At 41.8% G+C, this 16,290-nt stretch overlaps 3 protein-coding genes across 16 annotated transcripts; 1 reads left to right on the top strand and 2 right to left on the bottom strand.

The window, feature by feature from the left end:
• Nucleotides 1-1,630: 1,630 nt before the first annotated feature.
• LOC110490395 (RNA polymerase II-associated protein 3) lies at nt 1,631-8,036 on the top strand. Of its 13 annotated transcripts, none has more exons than XM_036944762.1 (17): nt 1,631-1,866; nt 3,268-3,423; nt 3,515-3,658; nt 3,828-3,947; nt 4,360-4,487; nt 4,613-4,734; nt 4,875-4,945; nt 5,030-5,164; nt 5,359-5,486; nt 5,578-5,699; nt 5,849-5,919; nt 6,021-6,113; nt 6,220-6,449; nt 6,580-6,769; nt 7,154-7,251; nt 7,338-7,438; nt 7,539-8,036. In XM_036944762.1, exons 2-17 carry the CDS (start codon nt 3,274-3,276, stop codon nt 7,622-7,624), a joined length of 1,989 nt encoding a protein of 662 aa, XP_036800657.1. In that variant the 5' UTR covers nt 1,631-1,866; nt 3,268-3,273; the 3' UTR covers nt 7,625-8,036. The 13 variants fall into 13 exon arrangements, with proteins under 13 accessions (XP_036800657.1, XP_036800659.1, XP_036800658.1 ...); XM_036944764.1 differs by lacking the exon at nt 1,631-1,866 and adding an exon at nt 1,936-2,934 and having other exon boundaries at nt 7,338-7,449; XM_036944763.1 differs by lacking the exon at nt 1,631-1,866 and adding an exon at nt 1,937-2,840.
• Nucleotides 8,034-9,566, bottom strand: LOC110490397 (carcinoembryonic antigen-related cell adhesion molecule 1). The gene is made up of 3 exons (XM_036944774.1): nt 8,855-9,566; nt 8,312-8,587; nt 8,034-8,164 (listed from the first exon to the last, which is right to left on the bottom strand). The coding sequence occupies exons 1-3, from the start codon at nt 8,958-8,960 to the stop codon at nt 8,034-8,036; spliced, it is 513 nt and encodes a 170-aa protein (XP_036800669.1). The 5' UTR covers nt 8,961-9,566.
• Nucleotides 9,567-12,312: 2,746 nt separating this feature from the next.
• LOC110490396 lies at nt 12,313-15,197 on the bottom strand. Of its 2 annotated transcripts, none has more exons than XM_021563769.2 (6): nt 14,905-15,197; nt 14,720-14,758; nt 14,195-14,443; nt 13,722-13,976; nt 13,134-13,382; nt 12,313-12,648 (listed from the first exon to the last, which is right to left on the bottom strand). In XM_021563769.2, the coding sequence occupies exons 1-6, from the start codon at nt 14,957-14,959 to the stop codon at nt 12,554-12,556; spliced, it is 942 nt and encodes a 313-aa protein (XP_021419444.2). In that variant the 5' UTR covers nt 14,960-15,197; the 3' UTR covers nt 12,313-12,553. The 2 variants fall into 2 exon arrangements, with proteins under 2 accessions (XP_021419444.2, XP_021419445.2); XM_021563770.2 differs by having other exon boundaries at nt 14,716-14,758; nt 14,905-15,193.
• Between the last annotated feature and the right edge of the window lie 1,093 nt (nt 15,198-16,290).

Raw genomic sequence — 16,290 nt, 5'->3', positions numbered from 1 at the left:
TTTATTATCTTTTTAACTAGTGAACCTACACATTCTGAACAATTAAAGTTTTAAGCAGTGTATTGGTAGTTAGTTAACATGTTACCTAACTGATCAACATTTATAGGTACAGGCTAATACCAAGGTATATATGCTATCTCATTGAACAAATAATGAGGTATGTGCTAGGCAACTCTCTTCAGCTCTCTCCAGGTTGTTGTGGTGCTTGGCTGGCTAGCTGCTCAATGGTCTCCTCCAGATATTGCCACTGTTCTCACACACACTGCAGTACACACTACCACCATCAGTTGTGTGTCTCTGCCAGTTCCAGAAAGTCCACTCCTTGCGTACGTACTGTAAATACGATGAATCATAGATTGGCAATCCTCTTCATCTTCACTGTCCACCTGCATTGTCAGGGAGCTGGAACCAGCAGTAGAGGATGGAGTGGCCTTTAATCTGTACGCTGCTGTGGTGCCAAACTGCTGCAGAACTTCACCTGGTAGTTTATGCTGGTAACAGGTATCACCAGCCAGCTTCAGTCCATACCGCACCAGGAGTATGGAGCTGAGAGTGTGAAGTGACATTCTATTTCTTAACTTTGATTTGACCACACTCGTTTGGCTGAACAGCCGTTCAACCTCCGCATTTGAGTGTGGTAAGGAGAGGACAGTGAGTGCAGCTTTGCACAGTTCTTCAAATGGATTTGACACGGAAGAGTCAGTTGTAGTTATTGACTTCACTTCAAAACTCGACTGTATTTTCAGTTGAGTCCCACCTAAACAGATGGATGTTTCTCCATTGGAAACAATTTGATCAATTGTTTGGGGCTGGTATCCCAGTAGCCCAGCTACTTTAATAATTTCAGTGGTGCCTTTATTGTGCTTTAGTGTTTCCTTAACACTGAACAAGGCCATGTTTCGCAAGACTTCTAGGTTGTCTGGGAGCCTTGCTTGCAGCTCCTTGCTTAAAGCAACAATGTAGTTGATGCACTGTCTCCGAATGACCTTTTTGTCCTCTGGCGCAAGACTGAGTTGGTACACCATGCGCTAGAAAAGGTACCGAAGGTATGGCATCCTTCAGGACATCCATTTTTGCCATAGGGTTGACTACTTTGCTGCAAATTGATGTTAAAAGGTGTACCAGATTGTCCAAAAGCTTGACAGGATCTGTTTGCTCACCCTCAAATGACTTCACTGCAACTTGTACGTCGGACAGGATTGATTTAAAGAATATCAGGTAGACATAGTTGGTCTTGTCCATGTACATGGCGTGGAGCACATCAGCCATGTAGCAACGCTCACTGGCATTGGTCAACTCAAAGTGGAGTTTCAGTTCTTCCCACTGGCTCAATATATGAGTTACCGCAGGCTCAATCGATAGCCAACGTGTGGCACACACTTTGGTGATCTGCAGGGGTTTCTGGCCACAATTAACGCCTCACGCCGTTTTGTGGAAATCGAAAACCAGTTGTAGGTTTCCCTGATTAAGTACTCAACACTCCTAGGGATGGTTTCTTTGTATTCTGCACAGACAGCCAATTGTGAACACTGGCACACACAGCAGATGAGTACCAAATTGGGCAATGCACATTTTTCCTTTAAAATCTTGTGCACCCCAGTCATCACGGACGCATTATCAGTGCCAATACCCTGAAGATTCTCTTTTTTAAGGTTACACTTCCCAAGAAACTCAACTACCGCCTTTGCTATTGATCTGGCATCGCCCCCTCCAATTCAACCAGCCCGAGAAATGTGGACACCGGGATAAAGATGTCTGACAGTAGGAGTGGACGTTTTGGAAAAAGGGGACCCGTGCCTTTTCGCTGATCCATTTGTGGTTTCAGGGTGGGTGAAAACAGAGCTGGGTGCTGTGGAATCTTTGAAGGTAACCAGACGTGGTCTTCGTTTGTTTCTGCTGGTCAGAGGGAGAAGGCGCTCCGCGTTAAAAGGAATGGGGCCAAGAAATGTAAATTGTTTTGCTCTCAAGAAATGGGTGCCATTGAAAGGAGTAATTACTGGAGTAGCAGTAAAAGGTTGACCCGCTGAACGGGAAGATTCCCAATGTTTGTGACGCTCGTCGTTTGGTGCGACAGACAGGGTGTCGTGAGTGGTTTAAATAGAAGCGTCATTGTCGGTTCTTTTGAGTTCTGATTTTGAGTCTGCCCGACAGTGATGTTAGGGTATATACGTTATCCTGTACTGGCTTTTGTGACAAATGCATTATGTTACAGATGAGTCAAAGGAATGTGTAGCATTGGGGAAAGTAGTGGTATGTGTTAATTGTAAGGGTGCCCATGGGGCTGTGGATCAGAAGTGTCCTGTGGAAAAGTTGTCATATGCTGAGGCAGTAAAGAAAGTATAGGAAGATGGGTCAAGGGGGACAGATCCTGAGAGAAGTGGTGTGAGTAGCAGATCTGTACCAGTACAGGAGGATAGGCCAACAAGTTACACATTTTTCAGTACGATTTAGATTTTTAGCATTTATAGCAATGGTTATCAACTGTACTGCAGGGATGGAACGTAAGTCGCAGAAGATGTAGGTTGTGGTGGCAGCTGCTGAGAGGTATTTGGGTGTGCGAGACTTGACATCAGGCGAGTTACGGGGTGTGTTAAGTGGTGGTGTCCAATCCTTTCAGGTTGTTGGCCTGAGGAAGAACTAAATAGATTTAAATACTGGAGTAGCGTGCTTTTACTTTTTTGTGAGTGTTGTTTGTTAATTTTTTAATAAGCAAAGTATAGGGGAGTATTCCAGTCTAGTAGGTGGCAGTAATGCAAAATGTATTGGTTGCCAACCGCAATTAAACCCCATCGAAGAAGAGGACATGCTGTCATGGCGCCGAACACAAACAGAAAACGACAGTATGGTGATAGTTTGTAGTGAACGTTAAATGCTAATAAGCCTCGTTTAAACTTAAACTGATAAATTACAATCAATTTGGGACGCAAGGAACAGGTACTCAAATATTATAATGTAATCAGCTCTTATATCCAGGTCGAAACTCGTTAAAAGCGTTGCGTTCGCTTAGGCAACTAGCTAGCTACCAGCTGCTTTTGCGAGACAGTCGTGACTATCTAATGTCTCAACTGTAGCTAGCTCCTTGGTGTTATAGTAGTTAGTCAACAGTAGCGTGATGTTACTAGCTCCACAGTTTGAGTAACGTCAATAAAGTTAGTGTTTTATTGTTTCTGTCCCCGTTGACTTGATGTAGCTAGCTTACTAACATATTAAATGAAAGTGATCCTATCTCCTGTTTTGTCAACCTAGTATATTCAATGTATTTGACAGGTAGGCATGTCTGAAAACAAAGCCATTGAACTCCAACTGCAAATGCGACAAAATGCAGAGGACCTGCATAACTTCATGAAAGATCTTGACAGCTGGGAAACTGACATAAAGAGGAAGGATGAGCAACTAAGAACTGGGAGCTTTAGCGAGTCTCAAGTATGTAACACTTGAAAATGTGTATATTTTATATTTGCCGTTGAGATTGTGCTATGTTAGAAAGATCCTGACCTATGTATTCCTGCCTTAGAAAAGCCTGCCACCAGTGCGAAACAAGGACTACAAAAAGAAGAGAGAGAAAAATAAGGCATCAGACAACAATGCAAAGACTGAACCAAAACAAGCACCCAGGATAAAGTCTCATGACTATCAGTCATGGGACAAATTTGATGTGGTAATGGATTAGGTGGATCTGGCCTGTTTCTCCTTTGATTTCAATAGTGAGTTTAAACTAAGTATATGGTTTTAAACTGAGTGGCAGTAGTGCACCATGCTAAACAGAATGTACTGCTTGCTGTTACACTAAACATTTCTTGGGGTGTTTTTTTTTTGTCTTCTGGTAGGACAAGGTATTGGAGTCCATGGATAAAGAGGACAGCCCTGCTGAATCCAATGACTCTGAGTCTGAGGATTCTGGGGTTCCTGCTACTGACCAAGACAAGGTGCTTGCAGAGAAGGAGAAAGTACGACTTCACACTCATAGTATTGTAGTCCGACTCAGCCACAGCAAACTTGACTCATACAGAAATACGATTTCTCATGTAAATGTTGTCATTTTAAAATATGACTTATTATTTTTATGATGACACAATGACCACCATTGAAGGTCAATTCAAGGAACAGACTTGCACACTGGGCATTTGTTTGCAGTATGCTGTGATTTAGATGTCTGTAGGACTAGAAAGTTGCCTCTGAAATCCTAGACAATTACCCAAAGAGTATACCGCCATCGGGGCCTCTAGCAACTATCACCAGTCATTGATGGTAGTAGTCAATAATACTCAGTCGGTAGTCAGTAAATGTTACTACTTGTATTGTATGAATAGATTGCAAAATCTTATATTTTCTGTACTGAGTTTGACAATTGCTTTTCAGGGCAGTCAGCTGTTCAAAGAAGGGAAGTATGAGGATGCCATTGAGTGTTACACCAGAGGCATGGGCGCAGACCCTTATAACCCCGTTCTGCCTACAAACCGAGCTGCCTGCTTCTTCAGACTCAAAAAGTAAGCAACATGTAAGGAAATAAGATTATTTATATATATATATATATATATATATATATATATATATACAAACAAACATTTTAAATGACAACATTAATGTGAGAATTCATATTTCTGTCTGTCAGGTTTGCTGTTGCCGAGTCTGACTGCAACTTGTCCATCGCTTTGGACAGTAACTACTTCAAAGCATTTGCACGAAGAGGAGCGTCTCGATTCGCCCTGCAACATTATGAATCTGCCCTAGAAGGTGAGGAGTAATAGTAACACAACAAAACATGTTTTCAAATGGGTAGAATGCCAGCAGAGGATGTATAGTTTTTATATGCTGTATTATCTTAGAATAGGTCACTTAAAAACTATTTCTGCTTCCTTCCTCTACATAACTAGATTATGTAATGGTTCTCAAGCTGGATCCTGGAAACCTGGAGGCACATAAGGAAGTGATGAAATGCAAAGAGGTGAGACATTATCTGGTGTTGGATCTATTACTGTACCTCTGTATCCCCCTCCCTGATCCACTCTAACCTCTCCTCTATCGGTAGGTCATTGCTAAACTGGGTGGAAAGGCAGAAAGCCCAGAGGCTGCAGTGGTGACGCCACCTGTGGTGGACGTCAAGCAACAGCAGCTCATGGAGGAACAGCAGAGGAGACAGGAGGCGGTGGTGCAGAAAGACAGGGTAGAGCCACCAGCTACACTTATATTTTGCTGTTAGAGTAGGCCCGCTACATATTGGGTACCAGTTACCCAGTGACTCTGAGACACTGCAGTGCTGAAGACATACCACAGGTGTACTACAGCATGCTATTTGCCTGTTTTTAAGTGCATTGCTTTCTAAATCGTTACCACGAAACTAAACCTTGACTCTTTCAGGGGAATGCATACTTCAAAGAGGGGAAGTACGAGGCTGCAGTAGAGTACTACACCAAGGGCATGGAAGCGGACAGCACCAACGTCCTCCTGCCTGCCAACCGGGCCATGGCTTACTTAAAGCTGCAGAGGTAAGCAGCAGGGAAGGCAGGATAAGAGAGTATTGGATAAGTGTAAATTTTGTCAAAGCTGTGCATTGATTAAGCTTAATTCTCTCCTTAGATATAAAGAGGCTGAGGAGGACTGTAGTAAAGCAATAGCCCTGGATGGCACCTATTCAAAGGCCTTTGCCCGCAGAGGGACAGCCAGGGCTGCTCTGGGACTGCTCAAACAAGCTAAAGAAGGTACAGTAGACACAGCCTATCTTATTAGTAGGCAACCATTTTGTATAGGCTAGGCATGTTTCTATGTAACTACCTTGAGCAGGTTGAAGTCTTTGTGTGAATGGTAGCAGTAGTCATGGAACTGTTTATTATGTTATGTTTTATTATAGATTTTGAGGAGGTCCTGAAGCTAGAACCAGGAAACAAGCAGGCATTTTATGAGATGAAGAAGATTGCAATTGTACGTATGTGGTTCCATGCTCACTATGGTTTTTGTGTTAATGTTCTTACACCTGTTGTCATTGTTGACAAATCATTGACATAGCCTCTCTCTGCTCTTAGGACATGGACACCAGTGGTCTGCTGGCAACAGAAGAGCATGCACAGCGGAGAACAGTACAGCCAATTAACAAACCACCTGACCTGCAGTCAACCGTGAGTCACTCAGACAAAACAGGAAAATATTTTCAGTAGGCTGTTTCTAAACTTGGCTTGAAAGATTGACACACGACAATGTTCCGATTTGATTTCCTTATCCCAGAAGCCATTGAGTAGAGTGGACATTGAAGAGGTTTGTGGAAAGATCCTGGTCCAGGAGGAGTCCCCGGCTGTGTTGACTTCAACCACAGCCCCCCATGTTAGGCACCAGAAGACCAACTCCATTGCATACACCGTGAGAGAGGGTCAGGCCTCACCCCCCTCTACCTCCCCCAGTGCTAAGATCCCGAAGATTGAAGAAACATCAAACCTCCCCTCACATTCCCCTGTCAAGTAAGAGATATTGTTTAATTGCCGAACGGCTTGAGGATTTTGTTAATGCATGTTTTTAGTTCGTTTTGAATAGAACATTTGTCAATAGTTAGACTTTAACACCACTGATGATGCTGTTTTCTTATTTCAGAGGGCCTGTGGGGTATGCTGTGAGAGCACAGACACAGCAGCACAGGGAGGCAACTGTCAGTGAACCAACAGAACCGCCTGCTACACCATCAACTGAGCTCGTACCTCCTGCCCCCACCAACAGCTTCCAGCTAGAGGCAGACCTAAGGAAGATTGGAAATGGCCCTGAAGTCATCTACAAGTATTTGAAGGTGGGTGTGGAATTAAAATATGATGAAAAACACAATATTACACATCCAAAAGAATAGACTTTTCAAATGTCATATGGGCAAATAGTTCAAGTTCAAAGGGGAAAATAAATAAACAATATGGGTTATTAATGTCCTTTTTTATTTAACATTTTAGTTATAGCCTATACAAAATGGTTGCTAATGATGTGACCTACTAATAGGCTATATCTTATCTTGGATGCCTGTCTTGTTGTGATCATCTATTCTTCAGCAGAGACCTCATCTCTTGTTTGGGGTTCTATTTGTACACTAACAAATCACCATACAATGAGATTTGTCTTTTCTGCTGAGAAAAACATGTAGATGCCACCAAGGACTGATGTTTGTATGTTTGTGATGTTTTAGCAAATCCAGCCTCAGGCTTATGCAAAGATCTTCCAGAGCTCTCTTGAACCAGACATGCTCAATCAGATTCTAAGGACGTTACAAAGCTTCTACATCAAGTAAGTACTGTACAAATACCATGCCATTACGAATGTTATGGCTCTTACAAGAAATGTGACTGTCACATTGTCCTTATCAAATGAAGGAAGGAAGAGCCACCTGTCATACTGGAGATCCTCAGGAATCTGGCCGGTGTGAGGCGGTTCGATATGGCTGTCATGTTCATGTCCAACCCTGAGAAGAAAGGTACCGATTTGGTTGTTGACCTGGCCCAATTTGTGATACATTATTTAACCCCAATGCAAAATTATGACATTGATAACGGCAAACTTTTTTTTTTTTCTAGTTCTACAAGAATTGTTTGACTTTCTTCGTCAAGCTGGACTTGAGGACGTTTCAGTAGGAGCCCTGCAAAAGAAGTATGGAGTGTGACGTGAGTGCAGAACCCTAAAAATGGACATCGCCACGGAGAGCAAAATTGTTTTTTACTTCAGCAAGCAATCGCTTGAAGGAGTTTTTCCAATGCTCTAGTCCATGTTACTAATCCAAACATTGCTGTATGTACGCAACAATGCATCACCTAATTTCGGCTGCCATGTTGCAAGATCTGTAACATTTTGATGTAATACTGTTTTATTTTGTATTTTTTTTCCCTATGGCTCAACATGTATAAGTTTCATCCTTATGAGAACAGTAGTTACTCTGCATGGCCAAAACAAGAATGTTCTATCTGACTGCGGACCAAAATAACCATATGGGTAATTGTTCAAATATTCATCTGCTACTCTTAGAAAGCCATGAGAACTGAAATATGAATAAAGGCAAAACATTTGTGTTATTTTCAATTCTTCTGTCCAGGACCACTCCAGGTGTAGCTGCAAGAGGGAGAGCACTGGGCAATACACTTGAAACTGGCCTTGACTCCTACCTCCAGGGCACCTGGTCCTGAGATGGTCACATTAGATGGTCCATCTGAAAGAAAGGTCAACATTAGACCTAGAATGGCTTGTTCGTTCTGAACTACCTCTTTTTATGCTTCATACGACAGTGACAAGACCACTCAGTTTCAAGGTCTGCATAGAAATATGTTTTGACAAATACAATCTAACTGCTGCTCACCAAGTAACACAACTGAGGTATTGGCAGTGCTGTTGTCATTGGTCACTGAGTTGTAAGCCACACAGCTGAGGGGTCCTCCGTCCATGGTTGTCTCAGGTGTGAGGGAGGAGGCGGCGTTCGTCTCTGCCAGCCACCCCTTGTATATCCAGGTGTAGGTACAGGTGGGGTAGCACAGGGCCGAACACTGAAGGGCTGTCTTTGATCCAGGCAGGAGATACAGGACTTTACCTACTGGGCCTTTGCCAGATTGGATGATAACAGCTTGAAGTGGTCCATCTGGAAAATGTCATGAAATGTCTTTATGATTAGCTTGTAAACACACACACATATATATATATATACACACACACACACACATACAGACACACACACCCATAGGGGTGGCAAGTAGCCTAAGGGTTCTGTTGATGTGCCTTTGAGCTAGGCACTTAACCCCTAATTGCTCCTGTAAATAACTGCATCTCTTTTATGATCTTTCTTGAAATACTGGTGTATGGTGAGCAAAAATGGCTGTATAAATAGAATTTATCTCTGCATACTCACAATTTACATTCAGTTGGTACCCAACCCCTTTGATGGGTGCTCCCCCCTGAGAAACAATGCATTGGTACAGCCCACCATCCGACTGGAGCAGAGGACTAAAAGACATAGTGATATTGTTGGGGGAGAGACTGACCCTGCCGGACACAGCTACAGGGAGGCCATTTTTTTAACCACAAAATGGAGGCTGGATTCTGAGAGCCCACACACTGCAGTGAGAAGGGCTGGTGTGCCAAGGGCTTGTCCTGGGACACCGGCTGTATAGAGATAGGATCTGGAAGACGGGAGTGGAAAAGAGGTGAAGAGGACAGAAAGAACGAGGAACATTTTATTTTCAGAGAGATACCAAGATAAATACTTTGAGTTGGCTTTTACAAAATGTTGGACTGTCACCTCCAAACATCCGATTCTAAATATTGACTTGTGACAAATCTTTTGTCATAAAAACTCTGACTTTACCAGTGACGCTGAGGACCTTGGTGCTAACAGCAGTGACCCCTGAGGCAACATTCTTGGCCTCACACGTCAGTGCCTCATTGTGCCTGTAATCATCAACAGTAACCACCAGTTTACTGCCAACCATGGGCTTATCACCCTTATGGAAGATTGGCAACTGGATCTCGTCACCATTGAAGATCTTTCCATTGAATGTCCAGGTAAAGTTACAGGAGGGGGTGCAGTCAACAAAGCACACAAAGTTGTAAGTGTCTCCTACTGTCACTGAGCTGGCACCCGTGATCAAAATGGCCCCCGGTCCACCTGGGAAGAGGTGGAAGTAAACACTTGATTATGTGTTTAATTGATTATAAACTCTTAGAAGTTTCTAAAAATGCAGTGTACACGGAATATATGACTAACATAATGTAGTAATAATTATCCAATGCGACTTCAATGGACCACTCCAAAGTTGAAAAAAAGGACAAAAATTCCACTCACGGGCCACGCAAGGTGTGACATAGGTTGAGATGTAGAGGAGTGAGACAGTGTCCTGAGCATCACAGATCAATTCCTCTGCAATCTCCCAGGAGTCAGGTGTGACGGAGATGGTTTGACCGTATTTCGTGGTCACTGTGCTTTGTGCTTCATAACTAATTGTCCAGGTGTAGGAGCAGGACGGGTAGCAATCAGCAGAGCAGGAAAAGTTGGACGTCACTCCACTGGACAGTGTATCAGGACCTGTGATCTTTATATTGGACGGTCCAGCTAGAAAATAAATAATTGTTGTATTATAATTGTCGGTTGAATTAGGTTGGAGAGTGTAGAACAGAGCTCCACAACCTTTGGATATGCAGTACAGAGACACAAAAACATAACATCTGTTGGCATAGTATGATTTCTAAATATTCGTTTAGATTGATAAAAACGGATTATAAGTAGCCTGTTTTGCTGACTGTCACTGACTTCCCAGTGGTGGGGTTTGTAGCCATACAGATCAGGACCTGTGGTGGAACCTGCTCCTTCAGCTGGAGGTTGAGCTGTGGGCCCTGGGTGGTGAGCCCTCCTCTGGTCCAGGTGAAGGTGCAAGTTGGGAAGCAATTAGCTGAACACTGGAAGCCATAGGGAACCTCCACCGTCACTGTGTTCACCCCACTGATCTCCACAAAGGACGGCCCATCTGACAGAACGGAAAACAAGCCCCTGAGTCATAAACGTAATGGTAAAAAATTAGGACGAAGTGGATTTACATTTTTTATTGTTCACCATAATGTTATAATGTTAGTGTAAGGATAAACAATGGGTGATTAATGCATATAGCCTTTTGGCATACATTTATTTTGTATACTTAGAAATGATGCCAGAAACCTAATGTATCTTGCATGGTGTGGTTTCCTCCGATGTCCTGCCCTGCTCTCTCTCACTGGCAAGTGTTCCTACAGAAACACGGAAAGAAAAATAATCCCATGCCATCACAATGGTTCACTTTAAATGAACTATCTTATAAAGCATTAATAACACATGTATATGGCCTAGGCCCTTGATACACATTACATGCAGGCACTTCTCTGTTTAAAACATTTGGATTTTCATTACAAAACTATTTCTTATTCGCTACTTTGACAATTCAGAAAAAATCAGATTTTTTTTTCCATTGCAAATTTGCATGAGAAAATGTCATTCCTGACTTGAAGTAGATTTGACCTCAACACTAACAGGTTCAGTTGAATGTGGTATCTTACCTGCCAGGCAGGTGAGCAGCAGAGGCAGACGAAATGTGCAGAGGAGAACCATGGTTCTGCTGCCGAGATCCGGGCGACAAAGGGGCTGAAATGTCCACTCAAGAGCTCTTCTCCCCTTATACCTCCGGAAAAAAACTGTCTGACAATCTTATCAGGAACCAATTCAAAAACAAGACATTATCCAACAGTGCCGGCAAAGCGCCGCTAGCTTTTGGACCTTTATGTGGGTAATCAGCTCCACGGCATTGTGTTCTGGTTAGGGCGTGCGCGCTAGTTCCTTGTGTTCGTAGGCGTTGATCTACTGCGACGGAGCCTTTTGATACTGCCAAGTGACATGTCTCTGAGCGAGGGAGCGTTCACTTTGTTTTCTTGTCCATTCAGACAGGTGACGGTTACAGACAAAAGAAAGTGTGCAAACATGTTTTAATCTGTTTATCCTATTATGTCGAATAGCTCTTATGTAGATACAGTGGTTGTTGGTATAATATTTATATTAGTAAAGGACACTTATTATTTTTCCATTTAAAATGCATTAATTAACTTAACCAATTGAACTATAATTCAAGATGACAAAAGGGTTATGCATGGAAAAGCTTGAAAAGATAGAGAGGGTGTGTGTGTAGGTGATACCATTGCCTCTCTGGAACATTGATTGTACTTATGTACCATAAAATAAACTCCTGATATATAATCAGTGGTAATCAAAAGCGGACTAATCGCACTCCGTGATCAAGTGTGTTTTAATATTCATGCATGTTGATTACATTCCAGATCAAAATGTAGATGTAGATGCAGGGTGGGCCCCTCATCTGTTGTGAAGTTAATGCTAATCATCAGTCAGACGATGTGTGAAAATAGCACTTCAACTAACAGTACCAAACTATTTCACATTTCCAATATTTAATTCAGTATGATGGCAATTGATTGAGATAATTGTTTCAGAACTTATTTGAGAAAACACAAAACATTTCAAAAACAGTTTGTCATGTATTTTGTTGCAGTTATGCAGTTTCTAGACAAATATTGGGAGTGTAAATGATTTGAGCAAACAAAATCTATATTACATATTTTTCCCCCCCAAAGGCACAGACTTTGAAGTAATGTATTTTAATTGTCGTGTTAAACTGGACCTGACTTGTCTTGAGCCTGTCCAACATCAGCACGCCATTTAAAATACATCACTTCAAAGTCTGTGCCTTCCATGAAGATGGCATGCTTGCAGGTTTCAACTCCATCTCAAGTCTGGAAAAAAGTTACACATTGCAAAAAAGACATGCTACTAAATTAATGTATATTTGTCTTTATTAAATATTTATTCCAAATAGGGTATACACGTGATGATGCTTGCACACACGTAGTGATTTAATATTGAAAGATTCAGCCAAGTCTTTCCACTCCACTTATCATCAGCAAATATGCTGATATGGAAGGCACTGTTTGTAATAATGCTGACATGTTTTCAAATTATTCAGATGTGCGTGTGGAGAACAGCTTACTTCCTTGTACAAAACGTCCCTCTCCTGGATTATGGTGATATTACAGTGTAGAGTGAGAGTGTAAAGGCAAACAGAAGCAGGTCTATAGTCTGTTTATCCTGTATGGCCATGGATTTTCCATCATCTGCAACACACAACAACAACAAAAACATTACAAAAGGAACACCAAAAAGCCAACTGACATTTACTCCTGAGGTGCTGACCTGCTACACCCTCTACGACCACTGGGATTATTATTTGAACCTGCTGGTCATCTATGAATGTTGGAACATCTTGAAGAACAATCTGGCCTTAATGGCCATGTACTCTTATAATCTCCACCTGGCACAGCTAGAAGAGGACTGGCCACCCCTCAGAGCCTGGTTCCTCCCTAGGCTTCTTCCTACAGTAGGGTTCCTGCCTTTCTAGGGAGTTTTTCCTAGCCACCATGCTTCTACATCTGCATTGCTTGCTGTTTGGAGTTTTAGGCTGGGTTTCTGTATAAGCACTTTGTGGCATCTGCTTGATGTAAAAAGGGTTTTATAAATACATTCGATTTGGATTTGATTTGTCTGACATTTTTTATGTCTGTAGTTACTCAAATGTATAATCATGAGATTTCTGCTGTACCTCCCACCCATACGGTCTTGGTTGCCACGTCAAAATTCATTGAGACCGTATTCTGAGCGTAGCACTTAATCTTCTCTGACTTTACATGTCGCTCGACCGTCATCTCCATCTCACTGCCATAAACAGTGTGACCATCAACGATCCACCAGTAGTCACAAGTAGGAATGCATTTGGCAGTGCACAGAAACTTGGACTTGAAGCCAACTGCAACAGAGTCTTGACCCATGACGTGGACCTCTGATGGACCAGCTGATAGGAGACAAAAAGTAAAGGAAGAAGCTGGTTCAAGTATCACTTCAACCAAAACCCCAAAATCACTCTTTAATCATCAAATGTAGAATGTATACTGGATAAGGGAAGTGTGTTAATTGATAGATCAAGCTATTGAAAAGGTCCTGGGCCCAAGCCTGAATGGGGTCTGAGAGGCCCCAAAAAATATCCAACCAGGGGGCCTATAACAAAACAAAGCCCCGGGGCCTATGATTTCTTAATCCGGCCCTGGATATGGATATGAACAATTGCATTACACTAATGACAATAAATAATCTACAATTGTTAGAGGAAGCTCTACATCTCCCAATAACCTACATGTCACAGGTATTGTCCTGGTGGCCATGGCATAGAGCCCAGACACACTGTTGATGGCCTTGCAGTTCAGGGTAACAGAGGTGGCCAACTTTTCGGGAGTTACGGTAATCTCGTTCCCCTGCCCCCCGAGCCATCGGTCCTTTATCCCCCAAGTGTAGTTGCAGGAGGGACGACAGTCGGCGTTACACTTGAAGCTTTGTGGGGCCCCTGGGGTCATCAAGTCAGGGCTTGTGATCAATACATTGCTTGGTCCAGCTACAAGGAGGAACACACACATTTAGATAATAGTCTAGATCCTATGACCAATGTGAAAAACATGAGCAAAATTATTTAATCTAACACTAATCCAGTAATCCAGACATGTTGTCAGTAAATTACAACACATTGAATTATCCCTCCATTCCTAATATCATAAAGACCATCACCTCTAATTTCAAGTGAAGTGTCATAAAAACAACAAACCACCCACGCACCTAAAACCTGCAGTATCTTTGTTACTGTAGAGGACCTCCCAGAGTCATCATTCCTTGCCGTGCATGTGAGGTTTAGGGACTCCTCCCATTGGCGAGCTGTGAAGAACACTTCGTTCCCCTGTCCAATCTGCCCGTCGATACTCATTCTGTAGCTACAGGAAGGAGAGCACTGGGCGGAACAGTCAAAACTGCATGGCACGCCCACAGTCACAAAGTCAGGTCCCAAAATGGTTAGTTCCAAGGGACCATCTGAAAATTACAGTGCACAATCAGGCAATGTTGGCCTACCGGATTTTTGGCACACAGGGTGTAAATTTACTTGTAATAGGGATAAATTGCTACAATGATAATAAAATTAAAAGTCATGGCATTTCCAACTGACCCCTCATTTCTGTACAGTAGTTATCTGCTAGCTGTTAGCAATACTGCCCTACCACAGGTACAATCCAGAGGACCCAACACTCCAATAATGTTGCCATACTATAATACGTTGACTAGTTTGTCATGTGTCTGTGGTTTACCTACTGGGACTGTCCTTCCCTCCATCAGTGGTCACAGTTGATCCTGGAAGTTCATAAAAACAGCTTAGCAGAAAGTTTCCAGAACATACAGACTTACTGACAGATGTCAAACCGCGTTCGGCATCCTCAAAAATAGATTTTGACAAAATATTATCTCAAAATAATGTTGTTTTTTCCATATCATATTACCTGCAAGGTACACAAACAGCAGAAGCAGATTGAGCAGGGTGTGTGTATCCTTCATTGTCTTGCAGCAATGGAGTGAGGTGAATGAATACCAGGAATATGGGACTGTTACAGAGTCAAGTAGTAGAGTGAGAAGGTTAACAAACACACCTTATCAGAGAGAACAGACTGGGAGCGAACCTGCCCTGCCCATTCAAACCTGCCTATTAAAAATACATTATTTCTGTAGTGACCATTAAATAGGGCAAAACAGAACTGGCAACATTTACTATGAACTAACATGTAGAGGGCAATGTACTGAGGAATAAAATAAGTGGTCTCCAACTCTCCATCCCTGCTCCTGGGGAGCTGAAGTCAATTCATTTACTATTTTTAATAGACAGAATCAATTGGAGGGAAAGATATGAGACCATATGTGTAACACATGAGTGTATGACGAATTTAGGAGTGCCGAGAACGTGGTTTCAGTGCATGGCTTGTACCAGAATCTCTTATCAAAAGTACAAAAAGTTCTGAATGAAACAGACTTTGACTTTAGCTTTAGGCACACGTGACTTGGTTGTGTCAACAGTGTCAGAAACTCTGGTTTGAACCTCAATATCAATACCTCAAACAGAATAAAAAACAAACACAGTAACTATTACTAAGTATTACTCTTAAAAAGTGTATTTTTTGCTGATACAGATATTTGCAAATGCAGAAGTGAACATTTTTATATACTGTGTGGGTAAAATGTATGTCATATGCTGTAAAATGATCTAAATTCCCATTTATAACCCCTTATGTTACATTCTGTTTCATCATATCCTATTAAAGCTGATCTAAAGTTTGTTAATTTCACGTAAACATTTCAGACAACCATCTCTTTCAGTTGTATTCCATCATCCATGTAATGTTTTTCACATTGTAGAGTCAATCACAAGTTATACTAGTTAACAGTGGTGTAAAGTACACAAGTAAAAATACTTTAAAGTACTAATTAAGTTCTTTTTTTTTGGGTATCTGTGCTTTACATTACTATTTATATTTTTGACAACTTTTACTTCACTACATTAATAAAGAAAATAATGTACTTTTTACCCCACACATTTTCCCTGACACCCAAAAGTACTCATTACATTTTGACAGGAAAATGGTACAATTCACACACTTATCAAGAGAAAATCCCTGGTCATCCCTACTGCTTCTGATCTGGCGGACTCACTAAACACAAATTCTTTGTTTTTAAATTACTGTATGTCTGAGTGTTGGAGTTTGCCCCATGTTATCCATCAATTTTAAAAAAGGAGAACATTTTGCCGTCTGGTTTGCATAATATAAGGAATTTGAAATGTATACTTTTAATTTATACTTTTACTTTTGATACTTAATTCCATTTTCTTTTTATAC

This window comes from Oncorhynchus mykiss, chromosome 15 (assembly GCF_013265735.2).
Source record: "Oncorhynchus mykiss isolate Arlee chromosome 15, USDA_OmykA_1.1, whole genome shotgun sequence".
NCBI classification, from domain to species: Eukaryota; Metazoa; Chordata; class Actinopteri; order Salmoniformes; family Salmonidae; genus Oncorhynchus; species Oncorhynchus mykiss.
The sequence above is the reverse complement of the archived record's forward strand: the minus strand, read 5'-3'. Positions and strand labels throughout refer to the sequence as shown.

Bases quoted from the DNA above. Each gene is read 5' to 3' on its own strand.
- LOC110490395 (XM_036944762.1), top strand. From the start codon at position 3,274: ATGTCTGAAAACAAAGCCATTGAACTCCAACTGCAAATGCGACAAAAT. The intron at 5,920-6,020 runs GTACGTATGTGG...CTCTGCTCTTAG, and splicing joins AGATGAAGAAGATTGCAATT to GACATGGACACCAGTGGTCT. The intron at 6,114-6,219 runs GTGAGTCACTCA...TCCTTATCCCAG, and splicing joins CACCTGACCTGCAGTCAACC to AAGCCATTGAGTAGAGTGGA.
- LOC110490397 (XM_036944774.1), bottom strand. From the start codon at position 8,960: ATGTCTTTTAGTCCTCTGCTCCAGTCGGATGGTGGGCTGTACCAATGC. The intron at 8,588-8,854 runs GTGAGTATGCAG...GACATTTTCCAG, and splicing joins GTACCAACTGAATGTAAATT to ATGGACCACTTCAAGCTGTT. The intron at 8,165-8,311 runs GTGAGCAGCAGT...CCTTTCTTTCAG, and splicing joins TACCTCAGTTGTGTTACTTG to ATGGACCATCTAATGTGACC.
- LOC110490396 (XM_021563769.2), bottom strand. From the start codon at position 14,959: ATGAAGGATACACACACCCTGCTCAATCTGCTTCTGCTGTTTGTGTAC. The intron at 13,977-14,194 runs GTGCGTGGGTGG...TCCTCCTTGTAG, and splicing joins AAAGATACTGCAGGTTTTAG to CTGGACCAAGCAATGTATTG. The intron at 13,383-13,721 runs GTAGGTTATTGG...GTCTCCTATCAG, and splicing joins CAGGACAATACCTGTGACAT to CTGGTCCATCAGAGGTCCAC.